This window comes from Alternaria postmessia, assembly GCF_024291825.1.
Source record: "Alternaria postmessia strain BMP 2775 chromosome Unknown scaffold_6, whole genome shotgun sequence".
Taxonomy (NCBI): domain Eukaryota; kingdom Fungi; phylum Ascomycota; class Dothideomycetes; order Pleosporales; family Pleosporaceae; genus Alternaria; species Alternaria postmessia.
The window spans coordinates 245,894-257,441 of NW_026260079.1; the positions used below are offsets into that span (position 1 = coordinate 245,894).

General features: G+C 52.2%; 4 protein-coding genes across 4 annotated transcripts; 3 read left to right on the plus strand and 1 right to left on the minus strand.

Annotated features, from left to right (window-relative positions):
* Positions 1-511: 511 nt before the first annotated feature.
* Positions 512-2,490, plus strand: J4E82_001598 (uncharacterized protein; the record flags this gene model as incomplete). Its single annotated transcript, XM_051727907.1, has 3 exons — positions 512-797; positions 855-1,802; positions 1,856-2,490. The coding sequence occupies 3 exons, from the start codon at positions 512-514 to the stop codon at positions 2,488-2,490; spliced, it is 1,869 nt and encodes a 622-aa protein (XP_051592262.1).
* A 3,544-nt stretch (positions 2,491-6,034) lies between these two features.
* J4E82_001599 (uncharacterized protein) lies at positions 6,035-8,161 on the plus strand (the record flags this gene model as incomplete). Its single annotated transcript, XM_051727908.1, has 2 exons — positions 6,035-6,598; positions 6,650-8,161. The coding sequence occupies 2 exons, from the start codon at positions 6,035-6,037 to the stop codon at positions 8,159-8,161; spliced, it is 2,076 nt and encodes a 691-aa protein (XP_051592263.1).
* Positions 8,162-8,777: 616 nt separating this feature from the next.
* On the plus strand, positions 8,778-9,656 carry RPS5 (ribosomal protein S5; the record flags this gene model as incomplete). The annotated part of the gene is made up of 4 exons (XM_051727909.1): positions 8,778-8,861; positions 8,930-8,970; positions 9,077-9,260; positions 9,339-9,656. 4 exons carry the CDS (start codon positions 8,778-8,780, stop codon positions 9,654-9,656), a joined length of 627 nt encoding a protein of 208 aa, XP_051592264.1.
* A 415-nt stretch (positions 9,657-10,071) lies between these two features.
* J4E82_001601 (uncharacterized protein) lies at positions 10,072-11,157 on the minus strand (the record flags this gene model as incomplete). The annotated part of the gene is made up of 1 exon (XM_051727910.1): positions 10,072-11,157. One exon carries the CDS (start codon positions 11,155-11,157, stop codon positions 10,072-10,074), a length of 1,086 nt encoding a protein of 361 aa, XP_051592265.1.
* Between the last annotated feature and the right edge of the window lie 391 nt (positions 11,158-11,548).

An 11,548-nucleotide genomic window follows, 5' to 3' on the forward strand; every position in this document is an offset into this window, starting at 1 on the left:
ACATCTCAGAGGTCGAATTACTTGCTTTTTCCTTATCGAGACCCTGTGCGCCGGGTTCCAAGGTTGCAACTCATGGAACCTGCAGGAAAGTGGATGGGGAGATCGGCGATTTCGTTGCCGACTTAGTACCGCGGCACGACCAATCAATCGCAACAACACCGACCATTTTAGACGTTTCGCGGCGTTTCTCTAGTAAGCGAACATGCAGCGTACCCGCTCTGCAGTGTACTCGACTGTCGTGGTTGCAGAGCGTTTACTGACGTTTACACAACATGTTCAACGGCTCCATGAAGCCGGGAGCGTGTCGCATGTGACCATGTGACCCCCGCGATCGCTATGTCTAGATCGTGGGTCTCGTGTCAGGGCGCGCATCAATTTAACTCCGCCCTCCCGCTTTTCTAGCTTCTGTCGCCCTCGACGAGCCGAACCCTTCACGACCCCTTTGATTCTCTTTCTAAGACACCTATTCTGCTCTGCGTTTGAACAACGAGCGCCCAATTGCAGACTTCCCATGTCGCTGATTCAGCATGTTACACAGCAAGAGGGCACTGATCGCGAGGAGGCATTGGTAGATTTGTTCTTACCGCCTGTCGACCGCCAGCTTAGCCGACAGGATGCTGCGGAACGTCGGCTTTCTCTTGAGAGCGCGATATCGGGAGCTGGCTTTTTGAGCGCCCCGGGAAAGAGTGTGAGGAGGGTTATTAGTTACGATGTAATACCGCACCCTGATGAGCCCGTGGCGGGTGAGGAACCTGGAGGCTTGACGCCGTACAAGGTGCCGACAGGCAAACGTATTGGTAAGTTTGGCAGCATCCTACGACAATCGGTTCCCAATCACTAACGCTCGGTTGCAGCACAGGTCATCGCAACGGTTCTGGCGTGTTGGTTCGCTAGCGGTATCGTCTTCGGATTTGCAGCTTTGAAGCCGATTCTTATCAAGGAAGGCGTTTTCAGAAATTTGTGCACACCCGAAGAGGTGGATGCCGATGTTGAAGTTTGCTTCGAGCAAGATCTCCGATTGAACTTCTTCTTTTCGCTCGCGTCAACGACGGCAAATGTTTCTGCTTTACCAGTCGGCACCTTGCTTGATCGCTATGGGCCCAAGCTTTGCTTCCTTCTCGGTTCTTTCTGTCTGGCGGTTGGAAGTATCCTAATGAGTCTCGCTTTTCAGATCGAGCATTTTGACGGATATACAATTGGAAACTTCTTCCTCGCCCTCGGAGGCACATTTGTCTTCCTGCCTTCTTTCCAGATTGCTAACGCCTTCCCCAAGTATGCGGGTAGTATCGTCGCGCTTGTCACTGGCGCATTCGATGCATCGGCAGCAGTTTTCCTCTTCTACAGGCTTATCTACGATGCTAGCGACAGGAACTTCAAGCCTCAGACCTTCTTTCTAGTCTATCTCGTCGTCCCGGCAGCAATCGTCATCGCGCAACTGACCTTCTTACCGACCGAGAACTACAAAACTGAGGCGCAGCTTGAAATGAAGATCCAGAGGGCTGAAGATGCCATGCGAGATGTCCATTCGTCCGACGACGAGCTTCCTGACAACGAGATGTGGAAGCGAAGAAAAGCCCGTAGTACGCGTCGTAAGGAGCGATTGAGCAAACTCGACGAGCTGGTCGGCAACGAAGCAGCACGTAAGATTCGCGAAGAGAAGGCGGAGCAAAGGCTGGAAAACTCCGGTGTCTGGGGTGCCTTGCACAACAAGTCTGCCAAAGATCAGATGCTGACGCCCTGGTTCATACTGCTCACCCTGTTGACTGTCATTCAGATGGTGCGTATGAATTATCAAATCGCAAGTAAGTAGACTCCTTGGACTACGATGGAGAACAGATTCTGACACCATGAAAAGCTATCCGTGAACAGTACACCTACATGCTCGGGTCTGTAAAGTTAGCCGAAAAGGTCAACGATTTCTTCGACGTTGCTTTGCCTCTCGCTGGAGTTATCGCTACCCCATTCCTTGGTGCTCTACTCGATAACGTCAGCACGCCCGGCGTCCTCCTTATCATTGTCTTCATGACCTCCGCTATCGGAATCATAGGTTCCATTTGTGCACTCTGGGCCGGATATGTCAACGTTATCCTGTTCGTCTTCCTGCGTCCGCTCTACTACTCAGCCATGTCGGACTACGCGACCAAGGTCTTTGGTTTCGCTACTTTTGGACGTGTATACGGAACTATCATCTGCACGTCTGGGTTGGTCAATCTGTCGCAGACTGCAATCGACGCCTTGACGAAAGGCACTTTCCATGGCAATCCCATTCCAGTAAACATCTTTCTGGCTGGTGCGGCGTTTGTCATCGGCACGTCGCTTGTCACTTATGTTACGGTACAGGTTTACCGTATGCGGAAGAGGCTGGACGAGGAAGATGCAATCACAGTTACCAACACTGATGTCGGATCCATCATGGAGAGTCTTCTTGAGGAAGACGAGCCAAGGTCCTACGGCACAGTCAACCGTCAGCGACAGCCATGGGAGGTCTGACAACCATGATGCGACACAGCCCCCTTATTTTCTCCAGTTTCCTTGGTCGAAAACGATTAGACTACTTCGATACCCTTGTTACGAGTACGATCCAGGCACGGCCATCATCGGATGACGCTTCCGTCTTTTCTCATTCACGCTATTTTAAAAAGTTACCAATGTCTTGCAAGCGGCTATTTTCAAGTTATTACAGCATGTCCCAACCCATCATCAGCAGATTGTCATTACCACTAATAGTCACCCTCGAGCGAGCGTTGCGCGCATGGAGTTTTCGGATTATTATGTATCTTGTTGTTTGTTCAGCGACGGACTGCGAAACCATGCAGACTAGATTGCAATCTGTAGAAGTTGCGAGATATTTCTGTTTTCTGTGATCATTTCTATCACAAGACTGTATCTAGTTCAAATCGAGGAAATACTTGTCAAATCAAGTTTGATGCTCAGAATATGAGGAATTAAGTTTGAAGTTGAATATTGCATCTTCGCAAGGCAGAGCCGCTCAGAATACATCCGTCTTTGCGCCAGTGTGGGGCTCTGCGGCCCCACCCTTCTACAGCTTTCGGTGACCGACCACCTTCCAGATCATCCGACGTTCTCCTACCACTGTCAGCAATGACATCGACGCTGTCATGGCTGTTCGCAGGTACCAGAAAGTACGCGTAATCATTTGCTCTAGATGGGTCAAGATGCCTTGCCTCATGACGTGCTGCGGTGAGTGCCAGGCATGGATTCATGAGTAGCAAGGTACACAGGGACGCCGCAATTTACACGTATACCACTTCGCTGAAAGAAGAGCGATTTGAAAGAGACTTGACATCGAAGCAAGATCACATTGCCCCTTGTTTTATTGGATATCGCTAAGGTCTACAGGAGGCTTACATGTAGTAAGTAGATCTGGCTCCAGCGAGACTCCTCTGGTTATGGCAGGTTCTGCCCCCAGAAGGATTCAAGACACATTCGAGAAAATTTCTTGGCTCCGAAGGAAGCTGAGATACCGGAAAGGGCTGGCTTGACACAAAAAAGCCCCTCAAACCCCAGAAAGGGCAACAACCAAGTGCAATCGAGCAGGCTCATGTGCATCAATTCACCTTGCTCCATCAGACCAGATTAGTTGTTACATGCACAATCGTGGCGCGTAACAGCTTTTGACTCAATCCAAAACCCCAATCAGATACCTAAGGTACTTCAGAATCACCCCTTACGTCGAAAACGAGTATGTTCCTACACGCCACCATCATGGTCGCATTCATGGTCTTTGTTTGGGGCCACCAGTACGATTTCAAACCTGTGCCTCAGTCCCCGTGTGATCAACCGGACCCGATTTGGGGCGGTTATGAGTACGCCTCCTTCACGATGCTATGGAAGAGAACGTTGCCACAGAACGACACTTCCGCTAGCCAATCATACAGGGGGATGGTGTAGGGACGAATGGGTCTAATGTTACAACTTTGCAGATTCCGGCGCGACTGTACAACGAGGCGTCTCGACGCCCTCCAGTCTACAGAGGTATATGTATGGCACTCAATGTTCAAGTCTAATCTCGAGCAACTCCTGCATGTCCTTCATTCTCTGATCGAAACACATTTCCATCACTCAGCCTAGATCCAATAGTCACCGCAGCATGATCTACGCCATGGGAATTTGGTTCTCCAAGACGTCACTCCTTGGAGTTGTGCTCACCAGCGCTTTCACATCCGCTCTCGTCATTCCCAGAGGCCATCATGATTCAGTCCCTGCGTCAGATGTCTACAAAGATGGTGACCAAAACCACTACCCTTCAGCGAGCCATGGTACTGGATATTCTTATCCGATAACCATGGCCAGGTCATCTGGTATAGGTCTTGAGACTTCGAGTACGCCGTGTGCCACTTCTTCGACTGCGACAGTGACAGTCGCTGGCTCGAGCATCGCGTCACTCGCCTTGCAAACCGATCATTATCCTATAAGCGACGGTAGCACGATATATGGTCAAGGAAACCATAATAACGTCAACTTCCAATAGCTAACATGATGACAGGCTATCCTACAAACCCTTCGCCGAGCCCGATCGTGTTGAGCAGTACCATGATTCACCCCACTGAACCGACTGTACCACCTCCAGAGGTCCCGGCTATATCAGGGTTTTCTTCTACAACACCTATTACAAGCATCATTGTATCCCATATTGGGGGACATGGCCCTGTAGTTTCGAGCACTTTCAGTATGACTGTCGTCTCGTTCATTGCTCTTCTCAATCTTCGTGACAAGCTTCGTTTGTATATGGATGACTGACGTCTTTGCAGACACCCCTAAACCATATCCTTCCAACTACGCGACTGTATCCGTAGCGCCCTATCCTACTGCTTCGCTCACTCTCCAAGGAGCACAAGTATCGCACAATACGTATGCAACAGGCACGATACCAACAGCCTACATACCAATCTCGACAGGATATACTAGATCACCAGCTCATGGAACAGAGTACATGCCGCATAGCAACGCCACGACTTATGCAATGGAAAGCAGTATCTACATCTCCAATACATTGGGTTCGTCAATCCACCCACCAGGCATAGATATGACCCAGCACATCTGACATCGCACAGACTCTGCCGTTTACCCTGCAACTTCTACTCTGGCGGGAAGCTCTACAGTAGAAGTCTATGCTCCCAGCTCGCCTCTTCCGTCGGTACTAGGAACCATGAATATTCAGTACACTTCATCCAACGCTGCACAGACACCATCTCCAATTAGCGCTGTGCTATCCAGTGTGTGATCTGATTGCTTTCGTCCAGAACAGCTTGTATGCTAACTTCACTTCAGGTTCTTCAGCTACGCCTGGTACCATGATCACTAGCGCCGTGCCATTACCCACAACCCCGGATGTGGTTGCTACGCCTGCTCAATCGACTGGAGAATATGGCATAGCGCCAAACGGAGTCGCTTACATGAGCGTCTGACGCGAAGACGGGGAGCGACGGCAGGAGCTGCAATAGGTGTGAGAGAAGAGCGCTCGCGGTGTTTCATTTGTTTTCCATATTGCTATCGAGGTAATGTTATGGTTGACGGGGTTTGTCATGGTCTTAAGGAAGTCTACTCAATACACTCACACTCGCTTTCCCGATTATGTTTCACGAAGACGGTCTGTTTGTGTACATCGTAGGTGAGATGCACGTGTTGTGACATACAGCAAAGTGACTGCCTCCAACATAACGTCTCGCATTGCCAGTAGGACGCGCCTCCTCACATGTAGGATTTGGCCGTTTTAACATCACAGGGGCCACCCCCAGCTTGTCGAAACGGTCAAACAATATGACGTGGGGTTCGCGGATCAGATGGGTCCGTGCGGGTTGCCATGGTGCAGGGAAGTGGCGTCGCGTTGTTGGCTAGCGCTATTTACATTTATCGTCTGAGCTCGCACCATCGCACATTACATAGACGTGCTGCACAACTTCCTTAGATTACCAAAGTCCAAACCAGACTCATAGCAAGTGCTACCCCTCGACAACATACATAACCCTCCCCAACCGTCAAGTTGGCGCGCCTCAAAGAATCCCCGGTCCCAATGGATCCCCCTCCTCCCCTCTCGCCCAACAAGGCTCCCTTCTCGCCTGGGATGCCCATCTTTCCCGTCAGCCCCGACCGAGGTGCAGGCTCAAGATCTCCCTTTGGCGACTCCAGAGGATCGTCCCCGGTCCTGGCGCCATCTACGCCAAACCTCCGTCCTCACTCGCCGCTACGACACACACACCGCCGGACCGACTCCGATGTCTCCGTTACAGCACTTACCGGCATGTTCGAGAACCTCGAGGTTAAGGACCCAAGAGAAGCATGCAAGCGGTTCAAAGAACTCCTCGACAAGGAGAGAATACGACATGCCGAGAAGTTGAACAAGATTGAAAAAGAACATGCCAAGAAGGAACGAGAACAGGAAATGGCTCTGAGCCGACGCGACATCCGCATCGACGAGCTGAAGAACGAACTCGAACACGCGAGTGGATCTCTCGGCGAGGCTATCACCAAGGAACGATACGAGAAGGAGCGCGAGGCGAGCAAGGCTGCCATCAAGAAGTGGGAGAAGATTTTTAAGGAAAATGAAGAGAAGTGGAGGGGTGATCGAGCCAGAGCGGTAAGTCTATCATACCTTTGTATCTCCATGTCAGCTACTAATGGGTTCCAGGTGGAGGCAGAGCGCCGTAGCCAAGTTTATGAAGGCAAATATCGTCACGCCAAGAAGGACTTCATGGAAGCCAACAACGAGAAGCTACGGACTTCTGCCATGATACCACAGCTCCAGTCTAAGATGCAGGGGCTTCAGCGTAGCTTGCAGCGGGCCGAGTCGGATGTCAAGTTCAAGACCGACGAAGCTACCAAGTACAAGAACGACGTGTACAACCTGCAACTTGAGATCGAGACTGTCTCCAACCGACTGAACGAAGAAGTGCAGACACTCAAAGAAAAGCTAGGCTTGGTAGAAGGAGAACGCGATGCTCTTAAGACAAGCTTAAAAGAGGAGGAAGTCTTGCGCATCGCTGCCGAAGGCCAAATCCCACTCCCATCCGCCGACGCAGAAGAGACCGACGAATTCGCGTCACCCGTTCGATCACCACGCAAGCCACGCAACCTCTCGCGTGAAGATGACGATAAGGAAAACGTGTCTCCAAAGAAGAACGCAATTGATCTGCGCTTTGTTCAGCAGGAGCTGGCAGCAGAGAGGCGTGCCCGAGAGCGCGCGGAGGAACAGATTGACTTCATGAAGATGGAATGCCAGTTCCAATGCTGTTCTTGCCGCATTGCTGAGAACAGTGGAAAGCAATACATCCACGACAATTCTCTGGAAGATGAGATGCAGCGCATCAAGGTCTCGCTACCCATCTCCACACCTCCGCCTAGCAACCACGGAGACGAAGTCATGGAAGACGTAGCGATCAAGCAAGAGTCTGTTGAAAACGAGCGACCCATCACACCGCCAGAGGACGTCGCAGTCAAGACAGAGGCCGAGGAACCAGAGACCGTTGTCGCCTTCTCTCCTGACACAGGAACCTTCCGCTCTGTCCCCTCCCCGATGAAGTCACGCCCATCAACAGACTTGGCAACACCTGCAGAGCCATCGCCTGCGGTGGAGATGATTGATGCACCGATGGAGGTGGCACACATGCGCAACTCAGTCATTCCTACTGAAGTGTCTCTACCACAGTCTCGTCCAGCGTCTAGGGTAGACTTTGTCCTTCCTGCTCGTAGGGAGAGCAAGGCTGTAGACATCAGTATCCATGAAGACGCCGTGGATGACAGTGAAGATGAGGACATGTCACCGCCGACGCCAGACCAGGAGCCTACCGGTCCAGCAACACCCTATCTTACTCGCACAATCACCACCACCACCACCATCCCTCTTCACTTCTCTCCTGCCACTCCAGCATTCAAGCCGGGCCGAGGGCCTATGACTCCTTCGACCGTCGCACATGCTGCGGCTAATACACAGACACCTGTCTTAGGTGAACTGTCACTCAACAAGCTAGGCATCGACCGCGAAGCCGCCCTCGCAGCCATTCGTGAACGCAGGGGACGTGCTAGAAGCATGGCCGCTGGTCACGGAACGCCAATGAAGCAGATGGTCGAGGGCGCGAAGGATCGTAGAGACATCAGCGCACCCGTGACCCGCGTCCGCAGTGTATCGCGGAAGCTGAGATGAGCAATCCAGGGTGGAGGTTTCAGAGAGCGACTGGTGGCTGCTATGCTGACGAGAGCGCCGCGAGAGTCGTGATACCATTGATTTTCCCTGTTGCGACTTTACCTTGCGCTTAGCGGCATTGCATGGCGTTGGAGGCTCTTGCTGCATTTTGAATTTTACCTGGCGTCTGGGTTGCATGCATGCACGGTTGGCTTCGGACGGGCAGTGACTGCGTTATATACCACAGTTGTGCTTTTTGCTAGTTCTTATGATATTGTAATTCAGTATGGTCATCTTCCGCTCTTAGCATTCAAGGTTTTTAATGTACTGGTTGTGGAAAGTATGCAGACGTTGTGGCGGCGAGAACTGTCAACTTGATTGTGAGTATGTTCCTGCACGGCCTGAATATGACAATGAATCTAAAGAGTGATGTTCCTTGCACCGGGAGCCGTGGAGGAGGAGATGGTCGGCACGCGTGCAACGCTGCCAAGCCCCACTAGCGCACCATTGGCGGACCAAGCGAGCTCGAAATTCGATGCCCACCAGTCCAAGGACTGACTTCAGTATTCATCGACAGCGACTACGAACTTTGACGCCCATCCCTCTCTCTCTCCCTCCCACACCGACAACCGCAATCATGTCTGACAACGGAGAAATCGAGGTCGAGAACCCCACCGGTATCAACATCCTTCCCAAGGATGTCACCGACGAGCAGGGCAGCGTTAAGCTGTTCAACAAGGCAGGCGCATTGCGATTTCCGCTCACACGCACAAAACTAACAGCTCGCAGTGGTCCTACGAGGAGGTCGAGGTCCGCGACATCTCATTGACGTACGTTTCCCCCACGATATCGCGCCGCATACCTACATAAAGGGACAATGGTGGCATTGGATACTTTGTATTGCGCTGCGAGACCTTCGGCTAACTGAAGCCGCAGCGACTACATCCAGATCCGCTCACCTGTCTACATCTCACACTCCGCCGGCCGATATGCCGTCAAGCGGTTCAGGAAGGCCCAGTGCCCCATCATTGAGCGTCTCACCAACTCGCTCATGATGAACGGCCGCAACAACGGAAAGAAGCTCATGGCTGTCCGTATCGTTGCTCACGCTTTCGAGATCGTACGTCTATGACCTGCCAGATTTTCGAATCGCGAAAGTGGCATGCAATGCCCCCAAGGAGATGGCTGACAATCGTAGATCCACATCATGACCGACCAGAACCCCATCCAGGTCGCCGTCGATGCCATCGTCAACTGCGGTCCCCGTGAAGACTCCACCCGTATCGGTTCCGCCGGTACCGTCCGTCGCCAGGCCGTCGATGTTTCTCCCCTCCGCCGTGTCAACCAGGGTATCTCCCTCCTCACCATCGGTGCCCGTGAGGCCTCTTTCCGCAACGTCAAGAGCATTGCCGAGTGCCTTGCTGAGGAGCTGATCAACGCTGCCAAGGGAAGCAGCAACTCGTACGCCATCAAGAAGAAGGATGAGCTCGAGCGTGTCGCCAAGTCCAACCGATAAAGGCGTGCGTTCTTTGTATGGGTGTGCATGGTGTCTCTGGGAGGAGTTCTTTCGAATGGCTGTTCTGGTCGTATTTTGATCGGACGGGATGAGGGATCTTATGCATGGCATGGCTTTCCTAGGCGAATAAGACCTCTTTCATGGTTGCATGACAAAAATGGACAATACGATACCACGTTCAGATGAGCCGTTGTTGCGTGCGAGGTGATGTTGATGGTCACAGACTGGCTGGAAGAGACCAGATTCGCTGTTGGAAGGCAACTCGACAGCAGTGACGATTCACTCCATTGGCAGCGCCATGGCGCCCGCCGTGCATGCCATGTTGATAGACTCGAGTGTATTATTCAAAATCATCTATGGGTATCTTATGTCTACACTTACTACGTGTATATCGTGCTCAACGTTAGGTACATGTCTAAGCGGCCGCCCTGCCCAAGACCGCCCTCTCTACTATCCCTCCAAACTCCTCGAAGCTGACTTTACCGCCACTTCTCTCCCCAAGTTGCTCGGCCTCCGCATAAGCTTTCTCCATAACATCGCTATCGATCCTGACAAGCCAATCTTGCCCTGTAATCATAATATACCCTCCTTCCTTCTGCAGCTGCTGCATAAGCCCGCTTGCTTTGATCAATCTTTCAACCCAGAGCCTGTCCTTGCCCTCATTCCACGCCGCATCCACGAGATCCACGGCGCCCTTCTGCCTCATCTTCTCCCTCACAAATGCAACTACCCGTTCCCTTCTCGCAGCCTCCAGCTCGGCCTCCCTCTTCTCCTCTGCTTTTCGTTCCTCCCGTTCTTGTCTCGCTCTTTCCCGAATTTCTTCTTCTACAGCTGCTCGCCGAGCCTTTTCTGCTGCAGAAGCTGCTTCGCGTTCCTCGCGGCCTTCGGCTTCTTGGAGGCGCCGCATTTCAGCTTCGGAGCGGAGCCACTCATTGTAGGCGCGCTGTTGGTCTCTCCGGGCAAGCGATTTGGCTTTCTTGGTGCCGACTACTCGTTGGGTTGGGGGTGGGCGGTTCGCGTTCTGTTGTGGTGGGGGGTTTGCGGGGCCGGGAGCGAAAGCATCGTCGGGTAGTTGGACTTCTCGTTCTTCGTGGTTGTGTCGTTGAGGATGGTGTAGTTCAGGAAGGTCTTCAACGTGGGCCTGGTGAGGCGGTGGTGTGGGCGCTCGAGGTGGTCGCGCGGCTTCTGTGCCGTCGTCTTGCAGGACCAGACGTTCGTCTAGGGGGAGTTGTTCGCCCTGGTCTTGTTCTTGTACATCTTCTTGATTTCTGACCGCTGGCTCAACTGCGCGATGCGCATCTTCATTGTCTTCCCTTTGTCCTGACCCTGCCTCTGCTGCTTGCCGTTGCGCATTGTACCATTCGCCTATTTGTGGGGCAAAATATAATGTGCCGCAAAGGACTGCTGTATGTAAGAGATCTTGCGACAGAGGTGTGCCAGATCGCGTGAATGGTAGGAGGAGGTTAAGAATTGTGAAAGGAAGAGATATTATGGCTCCCATGTTGGCGGACGGTTGTGCTTGTTTAGACGAGGTTTGTGAGTCGAGCAAGTGTTTGGTTGAGAGATCGGAGTGGGGTTTTCCGCGCGCGGTGGCCGTTCGGCAGTAGTTGACAGCCGCTAACGGTCCATGTAAAGGCGGAATGACTTCTGAAATCTTTGGACTGGCCGCGGGTTGTGCAATGATAATGGTGGTTGTGGCGTCGACGATGTGATTCGTGCGAAAGACAATCTTGAGTCCAAATTGATGATGCAACTGCCAAAGCCCGCCATAGGGCTGAGAGCTAGTGCTGCGTTGGTGCTAGCTTACATCTTCGGCGATCAGGCATCTCTCAGCCTGAAGTGTCGCTTGGAATGTCTTCATGACTATTTTGCATATCCTGCTTATTCTCTTT